The sequence below is a fragment of the Rattus norvegicus genome, chromosome 8, assembly GCF_021556685.1.
Source record: "Rattus norvegicus strain SHRSP/BbbUtx chromosome 8, alternate assembly SHRSP_T2T, whole genome shotgun sequence".
Lineage (NCBI taxonomy): Eukaryota > Metazoa > Chordata > Mammalia > Rodentia > Muridae > Rattus > Rattus norvegicus.
In genome coordinates, this window is record NC_141541.1 from 25,259,445 (window position 1) to 25,277,870 (window position 18,426).

Sequence of the window (18,426 nt, forward strand, 5' to 3'; positions counted from 1 at the left end):
TCAATCAGTCTGAACAGAAGAAATTAGGTGACTATGGGACAATAAAACATTGAGAGAAACCATATCCACTTAACTTACAGTATATTGTTCAAAGTGTTCAATATCTCAGTTATTTCTGGTCATCTCTTACTGTACTGAATTTGTAAATCACAGATACATAAGTTTGGTGGAGAGATGGTATGCAGAGTTCTATACTCTCTACAGTTTGAGGCATCTACTGACATCCTTAGAAAGAACCTCCCATAGGACCTGAACAAATGGCTTCAGGGCAAAATACTTGCTGTGTAAGCATGAAGACATTGGGTGTGGATTCCTAGCACCCACATAGAATCTAATAACTTAGCACATGACTGTAACCCCAGCGCTGGAAGGAGTGTGGAGTCAGAGCCGTGCTGGCCAGCTGGTCTAGCCAAGATGGTGAGCTACAGTTTCAATGAGAAACCTTAACTCAAGAATTAAGATAGGCAGGAGACACAGATGTTGACCTCTGAGTGCCACATGTGTATCTAAACACACAAAACTACACGTGCATATATACACAAAGTACACAAATGATCAAATGATGTTAAAACACATTTCTTTGAAAAGTCTCTCCTGGAGATAAGGGGGCCCATTATACTGCCTATATTACTCAGCGAGCTGATGGTGGAGGGAGGTACCACGTGAGAGGGGACTGGCGTGAACACTGTACACCAGGAGTGGTTTCAGTACTGAAAACGTGGGGAGATAAGCAAAAAGAAACAGATGTGCCACTGCCTGGGGCCCCAGCTGAAGCCCAGGATGCCGTTAGAAAGGGGACGGGCACTCACAGAAAGTGGTAATCTGAGTAAGATCCATCCGGGTGATGCAGACCTGGAATCCCAGCACTCAGGAGGTGGGGATAGGAAGTCCGTGAGTACAAGGTCATCCTCAGCTACACAGGGAGTTCAAAGCCAGCCTGAATCCTGTCTCAAAACAAAACTGAATATGACATTAGAGTCAACAAAGGAGAACACGCTTAGCAAACGCTCAGTAGTTTCCAACACAAGGGATAACGAGACAGCCAGTTGACCACGGCATTTAATGCTGCCAACAACATAAAGTCTAAACAAGTGTGCTAGCGCCTGCCCTTGTCCTTTATTAAGGAAATTAAGATGAAGTTATGAAACGAGGCGGCGGCGGCGGCGGCGGCGGCGGCGGCGGCGGCGGCGGCGGCGGCGGCGGCGGCGGCGGCGGCGGCGGCGGCGGCGGCGGCGGCGGCGGCAGCAGCATACTGAGCTGCACCACGTTTTCATGGTGCAGCAGTATCCACCCACAGCACACAAACTCACATTGCTATTCACACATCAAACCCATGGAGCTCCTTGTAAAACCTAAGCAGAGTCTAAGTGATCCACCTGGGAACGGGGACTACATCGTCCCACATCGTCCCACAGTTATGATTCATCAGAGGGCCCGGATCTGAGCCGACACTGGCTTGTACTTAGTATCCAACCCACTTCACGGGCTGTTGGAGGAAGCTTTCTTCACATTGTGTGTCTCTGTATTTTCGGTTGTGAATTCTGTACTGTCAGAGAGCTGAGTGCTGGCAGAACTTTGGTACTGTCATTTCCAAGGCCCATAACCCTGTTTTCTACTTTGTAAATACTTGTCCTTCCACTCCTGCCTAAAGGCAATCTGGAAATGTGTCAGAGGTCATCTTGCTGCTGACTGGTTAAGAGGAAGATCTGAGGGCCAGAAGCTGGGTAGGAAATAGGGAGTGGAACTTCCGGCAGACAGAATGTCCAAGAGAAAAGAAAGCAGTCATTGAGAATGGACATGGAGGGGAACAGAAAATGACCACAACAGAGCACAGAGGGACAGAGCTAGCCATTTGGTTGTAGTTGGGTTAAGTCAAATAAGCTATATAGGGGACCGCCCCGGCAAAAGGCCTAAGCTTTAACCTCATCAGCAGCCACCGTGTCTTACTTGTACCACTGGAGGCATCTTTATCCTGCTACAATGGATACTCGTGACCTGGAAGATTATGGGCAGCTGGGTATGGAGTCGGCATTTGTGATAATCTGTTCTCAGGCAGAACAGTAGGTGGGATGTCATCTGCTGGCTTGATGTATGGCCCAAAGCTGAGAAGGGCAATTTCTTCTATCGGAAGAGTAAGGCAACAAAAGCGACTGGGACAGATACTCAACGAGGCCTGGGGAACACTGATAAACCCTTCACGGTGAAGGATCATCAAAGGGCACTAACGAGGCTAGCCATGGGCTTCAATTTGTCAGTAAAACTTAAAATAAAGGGGGGTTGGGGATTTAGCTCAGTGGTAGAGTGCTTGCCTAGCAAGCACAAGGCCCTGGGTTCGGTCCCCAGCTCCGTAAAAAAGAAAAAAGAAGAAGAAAAAAAAAAAACTTAAAATAAAGGATTTGTTCCCACCAGAAACAAAACAGTAGGACTAGCAAGATGGCTCGGTAGATAAAGGAGTTCTCAGTAGATAAAGCCTTGTGAGTGCTGTTCAAACTCAAGAGCCCCTCAGGGTGGAAGGAGAGAACCAACTATTTCAAATTGCCCCCCATCTCAACCCAGCCCGTAAGCATAATTAAAAAATAAAGAAGGGTGAGTGAGTGAGACCCACAGAGTCAACTGACCTGGACCCTTGGGGTTCCCAGAGACTGAACTACGAACCAAAGAGCATACACAGGCTGGAGCTAGGCCTCGAGGCACACACGTAGCAGATGTGCAGCTTGGTCCTCATATTGGTCCTGAACAACTAAACAGGGGTCATTCCAAAAGCTGTTGCTTATATGTAGGATATGCTCTTCTAGCTAGGATGCCTTGCCTGGCCTCAGTGGGAGAGGACTCATCTAGTCTCACAGAGACTTGATGTGCCAGGAGGGCCACCACCCGCTCAGAGGAGAAGGGAAGTGGGGGATGGAGAGGATTGAGGGAGACAGAAGGGAGGGCAGCGAGTGAGATGAAAAATGAATAAATTAAAATAGATTAAATTGTTAAAAAGTGTGTCAGGGCCAGTGAGACGGTTCAGTGGGTAAAGGTACTTGCCACCAAGCCTGAGAAACCGAGTTCTATGTCTGGAGACCCAGAGGTCTCTAACGGAAAATTGATTTCCATAAATGCCATGGTAGTTCTACACGTACACATGTGCATGAGCAAGCCCACACACACAATACGTGTGCCGGAAAAAAAACATGGAATACACTATCAAAGTCACACTCGTGATCCTAGAGGAAAGTGTGAACCGTGAAGGTGCTGTCCGAATGGACTGTGAGTGATGACAAAGTTGCTGAGGTACTTCAGAGGCAGCCTGGAAAGGCACACTGCGTCCGTGCTGAAAGACTGAGGCACGCAACAGCTAACCCACGGGTAACAGGCCCGAGGGGCTGGTGAGAGGCTCGGTGAGCAGTGCGCGCCATGCAAGCCTGAGACCTGAGTTCAATCCCGGGAACCCACATCAAGAAGGAAGGAGAAAAACAACTCTACCAAGTTGTCCTCTGAACACACACACACACACACACACACACACACACACACACCACAATAGTAATAAATAAAAGGAAACAGGCACTTAAAGGAATACATTAGCTAAAATATAAGTAAAAACTATATGCCAGTTGTTGACTTGAACACAATTAATAGCGATATTCAATTTTGTGCATGGGGGCTTTGCTTATGAAGCCATAGCCCCGAGGAACAGGAGTACACTGCAATGTACTACCTATGAGTCTGACACATGAAAATTAAGTCACATAACTTTTAGATTATGAATTAGATTGAAACATAGAACTTGGTTTTATTATTTTCTTACACATGACAAGAGTTTACCACAGACTTTATATTATTTACATTAAATACAGAAATATAGAAATGTAAAATCTCAGGAGTCATGAGGTAGGAGCAGAGAAAGCATGGGAGACATAGGGAATTCCAAGCCATCTAGGACTAACGTAAAAATCTATTTCAAAAACCATAAATGAAAATGTAAAAACTAATAACACTCATACTCTATTACAGTACACTGTACTTCAAGCTCTTGAGTGGGGTGTGGGATGATGTCACAGGTGAGGCAGGTACAGGATAGAAGGAGGCCTGTCATTGGATGAGAAGGAAGGATGGGCAGGAGAAAAGTTTGAAGGAAGAGGAGGAGACTGGAACGGAAAGGAGGAAGAGACAGGAGGGAAAGGGAGAGGAGCCAAGGGACAACAATAGAGGCTGACGTTAAGATTCCGCTCTGAGTATATACAGGTTATTAATGTTCTTAAGGGATGGATGTGTATTGGGCTTTGTATGTTTAGGTGGGCAATTATATCTTATCAACTGGGTCAAAGGTTATTGTGTTGTGTGTTCTTTCATGTGTATATTTAAGTGTAAGAAAGTGTGCTATGGCTGGTCTGGGCCACCAGAGTTGGGATGTGTGTTTCTGGCATGGAAACCTGCCTTGGGAACTAGGTAGGTAGGGAGACTGCTGCCAGGCTCAGAGAGAGGCCTTCGGCAGTGTGATATGGGATGGAGCAGAGCAGGTGAGACGCTTTGCCGACTGAGAATTAAGATGTCCAGTAGATATCTTGGGGCACTGCGGTGTCAGACCTTGTGGGGATAAAAGACAACCTTATGTTTTATTTTTCATATTTTTACAACAACAGTGGGGGTCATTCTGAAATCATTAACTTGGTTGGCCTGGAGCTCAGCTGTAGGACATTTGCCTTGAATGTACAAGGCTCTGGGTTCAATCTACACACTAGAAAATAAAAATCACACAGCGAAGATGAAATCATTAACTCAAGGCAGACACTCGTGTCACAGTGCTGGGAAGTCTAAAGTAGGAGGACAGTGTCCAAGGCTGAACCACAACACTGTAAGACCCAATAATAAAAAACTAAAAATTGAAGCTTAAAAGTACCTTTATTGGGGCTGGGGATTTAGCTCAGTGGTAGAGCGCTTACCTAGGAAGCGCAAGGCCCTGGGTTCGGTCCCCAGCTCCGAAAAAAAGAACCAAAAAAAAAAAAAAAAAGTACCTTTATTTTACTCATTTGAGTTCAGAGACAGCAAAAATGCTGCTTAGGGAAAGAAACAAGAGGGAGAGAGCAGTAGGGGGAAGAGGAAGAGATGGGGCAGGGAGAGGAGGGAGAGAGGGGGAGGGGAGGAGGGTCAGAGGGACAGGAGGAAGAGGGTGAGAGGGAAAGAGGGAGGAAGCAGAGAAGAAAAGGGGAAGAAGAAACACAAAGAAACAACTATTCACCAGAATAAGATGATAAAGCAAGAGGTCTGGAGAGATGGCTCAGAGGTTAAGAGCACTGACTGCTCTTCCAGAGGCCCTGAGTTCAATGCCCAGCAACAACATGGTGACTCACAACCATCTATAATAGGATCTGAGGCCCTCTTCTGGCATGTCTGAAGAGAGCGACAGTGTACTCACATACATAAAATCTTTTTTTAAAAAAGATCATAAAGCAAAAATTAAATAGCACGATAAAATATCACTCCAAAACAATATAAATTCAAACGTAGACTCTCACTATGTGATGCTGGTGGCCTCCAGCTTGTGATTTTCCACCTCGGTTCCCGAGCACTGGGGTTACAGGTCACCCATGCAGCTACTGCTTCTGAGAATACAGCTGAGTACACTTATTTACCATGCAGTGGCCAAGTGCTTTCCCTTTTCCAAAACAAACACCTTGCCGTTGCATCTAAAAATCTGTTTCTTATTTTCCCCAGAGTAAGTTTTAAAGAGTTATAAAAGACTGATTCAGAAATTGCTATGTGAGTGAGAGACCAGGGGAAAGAGAAAAAAATGAATGCATGTCAAAGTGAAATGTCCATTTGTCCTCTGACCTAAAGCACACAACGTGAGCTTCCTCTGACAATACACCTCCATAAATAGAAAGGGGAAAACGCTTCCAGACTGGCTTAAAGCACTCGTAGTATATCTGAGTTGGGTTACCGGAACACACATAAAGAAGGAAAAAAACCAACTCCACAAAGTTCTCCTCTGCTCACATGTCCCCGACATTCAGGCATGAACATGCGCATATACTACTAAAACAAGAAAAATTTAAAATTTAAAAAAAGAAAGAAAGAAAGAGAGCAGGGACACATTTTCACCGCAAGTAACTAATGGATGTAAGTTAAAAAAAAAAAAAAAGTCGGACAAGAACAGGTCAAACTATCAGACTATACAAATTGCTTTTTTATTGAAAAGGAAAAACACCTGCAGTACAGAATACCGGGGCTTTGGCTAGGTGCAGAGCCCTTGCCTAGCACACTCAAGTGCGTGGACCTGGACCCCAGCACCGCAAATAAGCAAAGCCTTTAGAAGCATCAAAATTAGGACCACAAACAAATGGACGCCATCTGAATATAACTCAAGTATGTAACATCTACGAACACCTTCCACATAATCTCCTGAAGGTTTTAGTGTCGGCACCCGTGTTTACTGGAAGGAAGCTGGGCCTGTCCACCCAGAACTTGGGAGCTGGTGGTAAGAGTGTAAGTTCAAGGCCAACCGAAACCAATGTTCAGCTTACACCTAGCCTGAACTACATGACGCCCTGCCTCAGACTCGCAGTGATGCTCCTGCCTCTCTCAGTTGTTGGAATTGCAGGAATCCACCACCAAGCCCAGCACAATACAGAAAGCTTGAACGGGTCACATGCCTCCAACACTCGGAAGATTGCGGTTTTTTAAACAATGTGAGGAATTTAATTGTTTATAGATCAGATATCACATGCATCAGTTTATTTATTTACCTATATTTGTGGTGCTGGGAGTTGAGACGAGGCTTCACGCATGGTAGCTAAGTGTTCTGTTACAGAGCTATACTCCCAGCCAGTTCTTAATTTCCTTCTTTTCTTTTTTAAAGACAAGATCACATGGGGTTCAGGCTGCCCTACAACTGACTATGTGGGCAAGGATGACCTTGAACTCCTAATCCTCCCGCTGAGAGCTGGGATCAGAGTCATGTGGGCTACTGCACTCAGTTTATGTGGTACTGGGAACTGAACCTAGGGGATCTGTGCATAACAGGCAAACACTCTTGGCTGCCTGCCCCAATAACTCTATTCTTTAATTTTCTTGATTGAATCTAATATTTTGCTTTCAGCAAGACATGTCCTAATCTAAGTGATGCATCACCGAGTAGGTAACTGTCAAGTGTTCTTTTCTATCCTTATTTATCCAGAGATACGGGTACAGCTATGCAGACTGGACTGGCCTGAAACTAGGTTAACTATCCTGGCATAGAAATCATGTCCTGGGGCTGGAGAGATGGCTCAGTGGCTAAGAGCACTGGATGCTCTTCCAGAGGTCCTGAGTTCAATTCCCAGCAACCACATGGTGGCTCACAACCATCTGTAATGGGATCGGATGCCCTCTTCTGGTGTGTCTGAAGACAGTGACAGGGTAGTCACATATAGAAGATAAATACATCTTAAAAAGAAAGAAAAGGGGGCTGGGGATTTAGCTCAGTGGTAGAGCGCTTACCTAGGAAGCGCAAGGCCCTGGGTTCGGTCCCCAGCTCCGAAAAAAAAAGAACCAAAAAAAAATAATAATAATAAAAAAAAGAAAGAAAGAAATCATGTTCCTACTGCTCCAACTCCTGAGATTACTGCTATATGCCACCATGTCACCCTTTATTTTCAGTTCACATCTTAGCAAACAAGTCACCATACAATATATTTATCTTCTGGGGAAAGAGTAGACACAGACTGCTGCAAAGAGGTGACAGTACCTCAGACACTGGACCATCAAATATGCTAGTACATCTAAGACTTTTTTAAAAAGAGAAATGGGGGGAACTGTTGGGGAGAGAACCCTAATTTATCAATCTTCTTAATAGTTAATCCAATGATTTTTAATCATCTAGCTTTCCACATTTCTTCTGTGAGCTCCAAGCAGTTTAGTGATGACTAGGCCTAAAACCTAAGAAAAAAATATGTGTAGCATGTACAAGGGCCTGAATTTGATCACGAGCACAGGGAGATAAAAGGGATGAGAAAGCAAACACAGGCCCAGGAATTCTGGAACTTGCTATTATTGTTTATTGGGTTTTTACTTTTTTTTTTAAAAAATACAATATTTCACCATTCAGCACTGGTTGGCCTGGAACTCATTTTGTACACCAGGTTAGCCAAGAACTCAAAGAAATCCTTTTGCCACCTCCTGTGTGCTGTCAGTAAACTCCTATCGGCTAGGTTTTTATGAATGGACTTGAGTTCTACCAACGTTTATACTCTCTCAAGACGTACATGCTAAGTAACTAAGAAACATGTCTTTGTAGCTTAAGCTAATGGTCAAAATAAAACACGCACACCCTAAATAAAATACAGTCTAACAATATGAATTAAGTTCTCACCCCAGACATTCGTTTCTAATTTTTTGAAAATTATTTTCCAGAAGCCACCTTTCACTAAGTGCTCACCAGAGGTGCTGAAATCGCAAGGTCACTCCAACTACTCCGGCAAAAATTCATTTCTTTCTGAGGAGAAAAATAAAACAGTTTTTTCCACTGAAGTTGCTTGGGCGGCTTTTGAAAAGCAGGCGCATCTTGGATGCAGCCCGCCAGGACCCGCCCTCTGGGCACTTTCCCAGCCCAGTGACTGACAGCCGGACAGGACTCAGACTTGGCCGCGCCCTGAAGCGCCGTGGCATGGAGAGCAGAGCTCAGCACTCTCGTTCTTTACCTTCCCCTTCAACCTCCAGGCAGCCCTTGCACCGCAGAACTCACAAAGGCCAGATAACTCCCAACTCTTCAGTGCAGATAAGAGCCGGAAAAGACGGTCGCGGGCCTGACGTCACTTCCGTTCGCGCTCGGTTGGTTGCAGAGACAGGGAGGCTCCCTTGAACTGTCAGATTGCTAGTTTCCCCGCAGTGTGATGGCGGGGGCGCTGTAATAGCTTTACTATGGGAGGCCAAAAGTGTTCTTGATGACAAGACAGAATTAGAATCCAGGCTGTGAGCCCAGGAACGGGTGGGAGAGGAAGTAATCGGTGGTGCAGTAAGTCCTTAAACCCACAGGAAGCTCGGCAGAAACTTCGGCCTACCTCCCCTGCACTCTTAGAACCCTTGCTTTCTAGAGCATCTTAACTCAGTAGGAAACAGAAGGCAGGCTCGCTTTCCGTACTTATCTAGACCTCTCTCGAGGTGTTGGAATTGTTTTTGGTAGGTTGGGACCATAAAGGGTGCTTCAACAGATTGACCCTACCTCACTAGGCTCAGGAGCCAATGGGAATAATTCAAGGTTTCTGATTGGGAATCCTCAAGTAGTTACTGGGTTGGCCTTGGACTTGTCCCAAAACTGTTTTCCTAAGTCCCTGGTTCTATTGAATGCTGTAATCAAAAAGCAAGCTCAAATCCTGGTTTTTGTCATCCCAAGTCACAGCAAAAATGCCCAGTCCCCCAGATTCTACACTCCTGGATACTGATGCTCCCCTGATAACATGAATGAAGAGCCAGTTTAAGAAGGCAACCGTTGAGTAGCTGAGAACTGTAATGTCATTAGAAGCCTCTTGAACTTTCAGGACTGAATTCTGCTGACGTCTGTTGGTCGATGTGAAATCAAGAGAAAGGATGCTATAATCACCTTCTGATGAACTTAAAAGAATTTATGGCCCTGATCTATCACAGGATGCAATGGGTAGTCTGTCAAGAGACCCATTTACCCTCTCTGCCATGAATTTGCTCCATCAGGGACTTGTGTTGCTATAGAAACAATATGCCAATGACTCAGTGGTAAAAACAAAATCACTGCACACATAGAGCTCAAGGAAAAGCTCTTTACTACATAAAGCACATGGCCAGTTGGGCTAACACCCAAATAAGAGTTGATCTTGAATATAAGATTTTACTGAATTATATACATCTTAGAGTTATGCATTTTACACACAGTCATCCTTAAAACTTTTAGGTCCAGCCCCTGATTAGACTTTGAACAATTTAAACAGAGACAGGAGACTACAAGTCTAGCCACTTGGACAGACGGGAGATTTACACAGCAAAAATATCACCAGGATTATTTAAGTACATCAGTGCTGTTTTTTCCAATAGATGTGGCCCAGGATCATGTTGCTCAGCTGGCAGAACTATGTTTTCTTTTTAAAGATTTATTTTACACAAGTACACCATAGCTGTCTTCAAACACACCAGAAGAGGGCATCAGATCCCATTTCAAATGGTTGTGAGCCACCATGTGGTTGCTGGGAATTGAACTCAGGACCTCTGGAAGAGCAGTCACTGTTCTTAACCACTGAGCCATCTCTCCAGCCCAGAACTATGCTTTTTTTTTTTTTTTTTTTTTAAAGAACTGGAACTTTATGGCAGGGCAGGACTGACATCCATTGTGCCTGTGCTCTGTCCCCTTGAGCTGCATGTTAGAGGTACATTCTTTGGGGATTGGTCTAATGGATAGTCAATCCTAGAGAACGTTTACATCCTAGCACCATGAATTTACCTAACAGGCCTGAGTAGCACACTACTTATCTTTGAGGTATTGGGGAACAGCACTCCTTCGGCTAAATCCTACTTTGTATGATTTAATGTCTCCTAAGCAAATCCTCTATGACATCAATTCTGCTACTTTGAATTTCTATGTCAGTGTAGGAGTGAACCCGCTTCTAGGTCTCTGCAATTGTGATGCTCAGGAGATTAATGAGAGCCAACTGTATGCAAGCGGTCTCGTCTACTCAGAAAGAAACACCATCAACACGTTCTATTTTAAAACTGGATTTAATGGTTTAGAATAGCAACTAAAAGATAAATGGAATACACAAATCCAAGCACTGGGTGAAATTTCAGTGAAAAACATCATTACAGAAAAGGTACATGCAACAAATACAGAAGAAAAAAGTTGCTAAAAATCCAATTTTGTTACTAATTGCATTATACATAATGGTCTAAAAGAATTGTTAATTAGGATCTTTCAAGTAATCAGAGTTTTAAAACTCTAACTAAAGTATATATAAAAGACACATCTACACCTGGGTTATAGGTCAGTGGTTAGCATGTGTAAAGCCCTCAGTTTGAATCCTAGCACCCCACCCCTAAATTTTTTTTAACCAAGGATACAAAAATTAAACTATCTAGCCATGTCAATACCTGCCAGAGTCAACGGAATAAAAACTATATTGGAAAGTTTAAATATTTCAAGACAAATTTTTTCCCTCCCAAATTATCTACCAGGCCCCAACTCCTCCTTTGGGAACATTTGTCTTGTCTTATTTTTCATGTTTGTCTTTTTAAGACAGTGTCCACAAGGTAGCCCAGGTTTGGGCTACCCTTAAATCTGTGACCCTCCTGCCTTGGCTTCCCAGTCCCTAAGATTAGTGTGAGGCAACATGCTGTAGTTTGAGACAAATACTCTCCAAAAGAATACTGGTTGAAGATTAACTCAATTTAATTACAAGAAATCATTGCAGAATGCAAGGCAGACCCAAAGTAAATTAATTATACAACCAGGAAACATCAGGAATACAAGAAAAAAAATAAATTTCAAATGTGAAAATGAAAGCATGCCTAGAAAAATATACTCGAAAAAATTTAAATGATATTGTAAATCTTAGGTGTCCCATACACATAAGATGCTGTGCAGTTTATGGTAATAGAAAATGGGTACCTAAAACAGTATCAATTAATCTAGATCAGGATAACTGAACAGGTTTATAATTTGGGAAAGGAGAGGAATATATTCACGGCAGTAAATGACAGGGTTCTAATCTACAGCTAAGAGCCAGTCAGTTCATTTTAGTCTGGCTGTTTTGGTGGCACTGAGGACTGAGACCACAGACAGTCCTGTGCACTGCTGAACAGGCGCACTCTTCCTACCCCTGCGCCATTTCTTCTTACATATAAGGAAAACTTGTATGCCATCGTTACTTGAGAATATCTATGACAATCTTCATGTGAGTAAGCATAAGCAACGTTAAGTAGTAGAAACGATCCATTCGGCTCAAGATTACAGACCGCTCGGTGGCAGAGGGCTGCCTCATCCGGGTCGGTTCCATCCTCAGCAGTCCCACAGAACAAAAATGAACCGTAATGGCCAAGTTGAAGGCATCTAAGAACTTAAAATTAACATCAGGCAACTAATATACAATCTTTGATAAAATGACTGCCTTTATTTTAGAGTCCTTTAATCATTCCAGTATTTACTATTTGAAACAATGAAATCCTAGGTACTTGAATGCAAATGAGCGTGGTCATCTCAGAGGATACAGGGAAAGCAATTAATAAATCAAAGGGGAATTTTGCCTCACAAATAAAGAAAGACTATAAAACCATTATGTAAAAATCCAGATATTAAAACAACCCTCTATCCTAATAAGCAAATCAGTATAATGGAAAGCATACCTCATTATAATTCTAAAGAAAAATATGCTTTAACTACTTTCACTAGTGTGCTGGACATCATACTAATTTATGTAAGGAAACAACTAAAATAGAAAAAAAAAATCATTATCTACAAATAGGATTACCTGTCTGGGGGCCCAAAAGAATCTATGACCCTCTCAAATTCATATTAAATCTAACCCTCGGCATGACTGTTCAGATCGGGTCTTTAGAATTTCATCTGATAGTCCAGGACAATGAGGGGAAACCTCATCCCACAATGCTGTGGTTTTTATCAGAAGAGGATAAAAAAACCCTCATTTTCAGGCTCTGTCATGTGAAAGCGACTGCATGCCATGAAGAGTCTACTCCGAAAGCCGCCAAACATGCCGTTCCTGTTTTCACGTGTTTGTGCGTGTGCGTGTTGGTGTTCCCGCATCTGCACGTGGCATGCAGAATCCAGAAGGTAATGCCAGCTTTCCCAGTCACTTCCCATTTCGTGTACTGAAGCAGGGTCTGTTGCTGAACCCGAAGCTCGTAGAGTCAAGTAACCTAACTCCCCAATCGCCTGAGGATTCCCGTCTAACTTCCCAGGCTCTGGGATTACAGGTGGCCTCCATGGCACTTAAATGGGTTCTGAGAAAACGAACTCTGGTCCTTGTGTTTGCAGGGCAAGAGCTTCGCCCTCTGAACCATCCTCTCACTAACTCCCATGCTGCTATTCTTGTGTGAGAAAATAGATTGCTGTATACGGTCTGTCCACTGATGGAGATAAAAACTAGCTATTCACATGCCAGGCAAGAACTACCACCACCGAGCGGAACCCGCAGCCCTAAGGTTTTATCCAAAAGTGGTAAGCTAATGAGAAGTATAATGGTCTATAGATATGACAACGCCATAATAAAACCCAATACTATGCTAACCTAAAATTTCATTTCTTTAGAAGGGAACTTCAAAGCAACTTGGTTTATGCTGTTGTGTGTTATCTGTACGGTGTGTACAAGCGTGTGCAGCTGTGGTATGTGTCTAGAAGCAGAGGCTGTGTAGCACTCTGCTCTCCTCTGACTATGAGTGTTCCTGGGATCAAACTCAGTTCCTGCTCACAAGCACCTTTACCTTCTGAGCCATTTTGCCAGCACTGGCTATAGTGTTTTGTGGCACTGCTGTAAAAATAGCAGTTAAACACATGCAAGTAGCCTTGAAGCTGAGTGACAGGTAGAGGCTATTCTGGTAAGGACTCCCTTAGTTAGGAAGAAGGAACATGTGATTAGAACAGGAAGAAAACCAACCAGTGCCATGTAGTGATCTTGAACCAAGCAGATCTGTATTCTAGCATTTTGTGTGGAAGTTAGAACTTGAGAGCGATAGAACTGGAAACTTTTCTGTAATTAAAGTGTTCAAACTTGGAGCAACTTGGTTTCTCCTGAGTGCTTTAGTAAGATATGAAAGGGGAGAACACTGAAGCTAAGGAATTGTTAAAACAAAAGAGAACTGTACCTTAACAAACCCAGCCTATCCACATTACAATAACTGAAAAGTCTGCACTAAGAGACTAAGCCAGCTAAGAATGCAGCTTGGTGGCAGAATACTTGCCTAGCGTCCACAAGACCCTGAGTTCAACCCTCAGACAATCAAGCCCAACCAAATGAGGAATATGGACAAAGTTACTGTCACTTCAGTCCAAAATGGATCCAAAAGATGGGACAGAATGGACTTTCTGAGTTTTATAAAGGATCACAGGGTTAACGTCTGTAAACAGACTAGCTATTAAAATCAGGAACTATTTCTTGGTGTGCTCATCAGAATCACTGGGGTCAGAGTAGTTACCTAGGAGAGTCTTTCCACAAGATAATTGTGTCCTGCATTATCTTGACTTGCAGTGAGTTTTCACATTGACAAGCCACAGTGGCAGCCATTAACCAACAAAAGGGTCAGATCTGTCTTATTTCATAGCATTTAGAAACGTTATGATCACGAAGAGTCAAGCATCGGAATGAAGCCACCTTGTATGCTGGCCTCATTTATGACCCACAGTGCTCAGACTCAAGATATCCATGAAAAAAGGGTTCCAGGATAACTGGAAAAGGTAGCTCAGCGATTGAGTGCCTGCCTAGCGTGTGTGATGTTCTAGGTCAATCCTCAGCACTACCCAAAAGAAAAGTTTGAGGGGGCACCTAAATGTCCTAGTTCATAAAAATTAGGATGGTGTCTCAAGGCCAGTGTGAGCCACTGTCGCCCACACGAAGCAGTTAAGACTAATCTGATGATCTTTGGTGTCACTGTCAATACTCAAAGGTGGCAACAGACGGGCTAAGTAGCAACACCCACACCCTCACATTGATAGGGTTTCTCCTCAGTGTGAACTCGGCTGTGTTTCCTTAGTCGTGAGTAAACAGCGAAGGCTTTCCCGCACTGTTTACATATATAGGGCTTCTCTCCTGTATGGGTTCGCATGTGGATGTTCAGGGATGTGGAATATATGAACGCTTTCCCACATATGTTACACACAAAGGGCTTCTCGCCACTGTGAATTTTCAGGTGTTTAGTGCGATGGGAGGAAGTAATGAAGGTTTTCCCACAATGAACACATTCAAAAGGCTTCTCTCCTGTGTGAGTTCTCACATGATGAATCAGGCCAGAGGTCCTGGTAAAGGCCTTCCCACATTCCTTACATGCAAAGGGCTTCTCTCCACTATGGATTCGTACGTGTGTGGCGAGGCCCGAGTACTGAGTGAAGGCTTTGCCACATTCCTTACATTCATAAGGTTTGATTCCAGTGTGTGTTCTTATGTGTTCAGTGAGCTGAGTAGATCTAGAAAAAGTCTTCCCACATTCCTTACATTCGTAAGGCTTTTCCCCAGTGTGGACTCTTATGTGTTCAGTAAGGCCTGACCATCGGAGGAAGGCCTTCCCACATTCCATACATTTGTACGACTTTATTCCAGTGTGAATCCTAACGTGATCATTAAGGTATGACATATTTTTAAAGGCCTTTCCACACTCCTTACATACAAAGGGCTTTTCTTCGTTGTGAGTTTTTACATGTGCAGAAAGTCGAGAATAATTAGCAAAGGACTTCCCACATATCTTACACACTTTGGATTTTTCTTCAGTGTGAATCGATACATACTGAGTTAGGTGTGAGGAAACCGTGAAGGCTTTCCAACATTCCTTGCAGTCACAGAATTTTTCTCCAGTGCACATTCCCATGGGATTATTAAGGCATGCAAAATACTGAAAGTCCTTTCCACATTCCTCAAATTTGTAGGGGTTTCTTGCATTGAGAATTGGAAGATGCATAGCAAGGCTTGTAGGATGAATGAAACCATTCCCGAATTTACTCCAGTCATAGGGCTCTCCTCCATTGTGAGGCCTCATATCTGGCTGAAAGTAAGACTGATTGAAAAAGGCTGTCTCACAGTCTGTGCACTCGAAGGGCTTCTCGTTTGTGCTAGTGCTCGGGTACATGATGTTTGGAGTCAGACTGAAGAGTTTCCCACACTGATTAAGCTCAGAAACGTTCTGTCCAGTAGAGGTTTCCTTGAGCAAAGAAAGAATGTCTTTCCCATACCAGTTACACTCAGAACTGTAGCCTTGACTTTGCGTGCTCACCTCTGTGTTAAGGCATAATTGTTCACCCAACACATTTCCACATGGCTTAGAGTCACGCAGGTCCCCTTCACTGTGGTTTCCTGACTGCTCTTGAAGGGATGAATCGCCCACCTGAGGACAAAAACAGTTTTATGTTCATAATGGACTTTACAGTTTCTTTTCCATGCCATTACTTTCTGAGCTCCAGTTTTTCTAAACCGAACGACAGATCCCCTTGCCAAAATCTTAATGACTGATTATATGCACTAAAAAAAAGTGGTCCCATAAAACTGTTTAAAAGTTTCAGGTCTAACTGCACATGTGGGAATAGGTATTTGTGGAGACAATGAGACAGAATCTTTATGACATATTTGGGGAATCTCCCACTTCATGATACTGCAGATAGTTCTTCAGAGACATCAATTCCTCTCAGATGCATACGATGCATCTCAAAGGTCTCTTTTGTATGGTTTACTACAGAGGACCCCACCCCCTTCCTGAGTGTGAAGTATAAAGTCCTTGCTGATCTTACCATTTCTGTTGCACTGGAACTTTGCATCCTAAAATAATTCTCCAGCTCTGAGTCGTCAATTGTAGGCTGCAGTTCCAATTCTTAAGTTAAATAGAGAGAGGAACGTAAGAAGGTCAGAAAATGAATGGTGTGTACAAGAATGAAAGGGTGAGGGCCATTTGTCCTTCTTTTCAAGTTATGCAAATTAAGAGAATAAAAGTGAGGGCTGGAAAGTTGTCTCAGCCTTTAATGGCTAAGGCTAAAAAACAAAAAAGATAAGAAAATAAAGACTGACAGACATAATGGTGCCCAACTGTGATCTTAATACATAGGAGGCTAAGTCAGAGAACCTTCTTAGACTGTTAAGAGTAGCCTGGGCTATAATTCTAAGACTGTTTCAATTATACAAGAGAAAAACGGGAAAAAGAGACCGGGGAGACGGCTAGTTGTTAAATCACAAGGACTTGAGCTTGAACCCTTTAACCCACTTTAAAATGCCGGGCATGGTGGCACAAACTCATAATCCCAGTACTGGAGAGGCAGGGACAAACAGATTCCCTAAGGCTCACCGCTCGACAACCAGCCTAGCGTGGTCAGTAAACCCCAGACCTCCATGAGAGATCTGGTCCCAAAATATAAGGTGGAGGTCACCTTGTCATCAAACTTGACAACCTGAGTTCAAGCCTTGGTAGTGACATGGTGGAAAGAGAGTACGACTCTGGAGTTGTTCTCTGGCCTCCACAGCTTTGCTGTGCTGTGAAAAATTTAGTAATAAGACTGTTCAGTAGGTAGAATGGTTGCCTCACAGGCCCAAGCCCTGGTTCAATCCCCAGCACCTCCAAAACATAAACAACAAAAAAGCTATAATTAAAAAAAAAAAAGGCAGAGTCAACGAACTACAAACTGACCCTGTGACAGTTCCAGCAACAGGAAAGTCAGAAAGCTCTGGAAAAACAACATTGAAATACTAAATTTAGGAAAGGGAACGCATAGGCTGTAAGATCATGGGTATGCCTGAATACACAGAAATAATGGATTATGGGGCATGTCAGATTATCTCACAGAGAAAAATGGATTCAATTTCTGAGGCCAGTAAAAGAAAATTTGACTACAGTGGCAAAACAATACCAAGGTCGTCAAAGCAGATTTCCCCATGAATACTCACGCTGAGGGAGAGCACTTTCTGCCACCCCTAACTCTTCTTGTTTTAGCCAGGGAGTCAGACTAGGAATGAAGAACTGACATCCTGCATATACAGAAACATACATGAGTGGAAGGGACTCAAACAGGCGATAACAAACTTTCCTATGGCCAAGGAAATCATAGTTCAAGTGAGAGGAAGGCAATTCTTTCAAAGTTGAGTTAAAATTCAAATATGGGGAAGGGAAGGATGTAGCTTAACATGCAAGTCTCTCAGTACAATCTCTAGCACCTCAGAAAAGACATTTCTATGTTCAAAAAGGACTGGTTTGCTCTACTCCATAAAGGCTAAACGGAAGTTACTGTACACTTTTCCAGAAGGACTACACTTTGGGGTAGAGCATTTTCCTAGCATGTGCACTGCCCTAGGCTTTCATACCCAACAAAGGATGCACAGCCCAGTACAACACACTCACACACACTTGACAACACCAAGTCTACTATACTGGGCACAGGAGTGGAAGAAATTTGAAATCCCTTAACTTGGGAGGATGAGGACAGAGAATTCCAAGTTTGAGGCCAACCTGGACTACATACAAAAGATTCTGTTTCCAAATAGAGGGTCACAGTGAGGGTGAAGGAAAGAAGTGCAGAAGAGGAAGGAAAAATGAGACAGAAAGGGGAGGAAAGGGGAAAGGAAGACAGACATGGTGGCACACACATCTAATCCCAACAATTGGGAGGCAGAAGCAAGCAGATCTTTGTGAGTTTTAGTTCAAGACTTGCCTGAGCTATGTAAATAGAGCATATCTTAAAAAACAAAATAAAGAAGAATGAAAGGAAACAAAAGCCAATCAGAGTTCTCCAAAGAAAATACTGGC

At 43.3% G+C, this 18,426-nt stretch overlaps 2 protein-coding genes across 73 annotated transcripts in view; both read right to left on the minus strand.

Annotated features, from left to right (window-relative positions):
• Positions 1-8,758, minus strand: part of Zfp426 (zinc finger protein 426) — a 32,065-nt gene extending 23,307 nt beyond the window's left edge. For 6 of the 48 annotated variants that reach the window (XM_087563823.1, XM_087563803.1, XM_087563809.1 and 3 more), the window contains exons 1-3: positions 8,664-8,758; positions 8,402-8,458; positions 810-944 (exon numbers count right to left, since the gene is read on the minus strand). In XM_087563823.1, the coding sequence (XP_087419949.1) occupies positions 810-837 (28 nt within the window). In that variant the 5' untranslated portion in view covers positions 838-944; positions 8,402-8,458; positions 8,664-8,758. 48 annotated transcript variants of the gene reach the window in all.
• Positions 8,759-10,688: 1,930 nt separating this feature from the next.
• The window catches only part of Zfp266 (zinc finger protein 266), a 30,574-nt gene continuing 22,836 nt past the window's right edge, over positions 10,689-18,426 (minus strand). For 18 of the 25 annotated variants that reach the window (XM_087563072.1, XM_087563060.1, XM_087563070.1 and 15 more), the window contains 3 exon segments: positions 17,571-17,651; positions 16,427-16,506; positions 10,689-16,026 (listed from right to left, as the gene is read on the minus strand). In XM_087563072.1, the coding sequence (XP_087419198.1) occupies positions 14,614-16,026; positions 16,427-16,506; positions 17,571-17,651 (1,574 nt within the window). In that variant the 3' untranslated portion in view covers positions 10,689-14,613. 25 annotated transcript variants of the gene reach the window in all.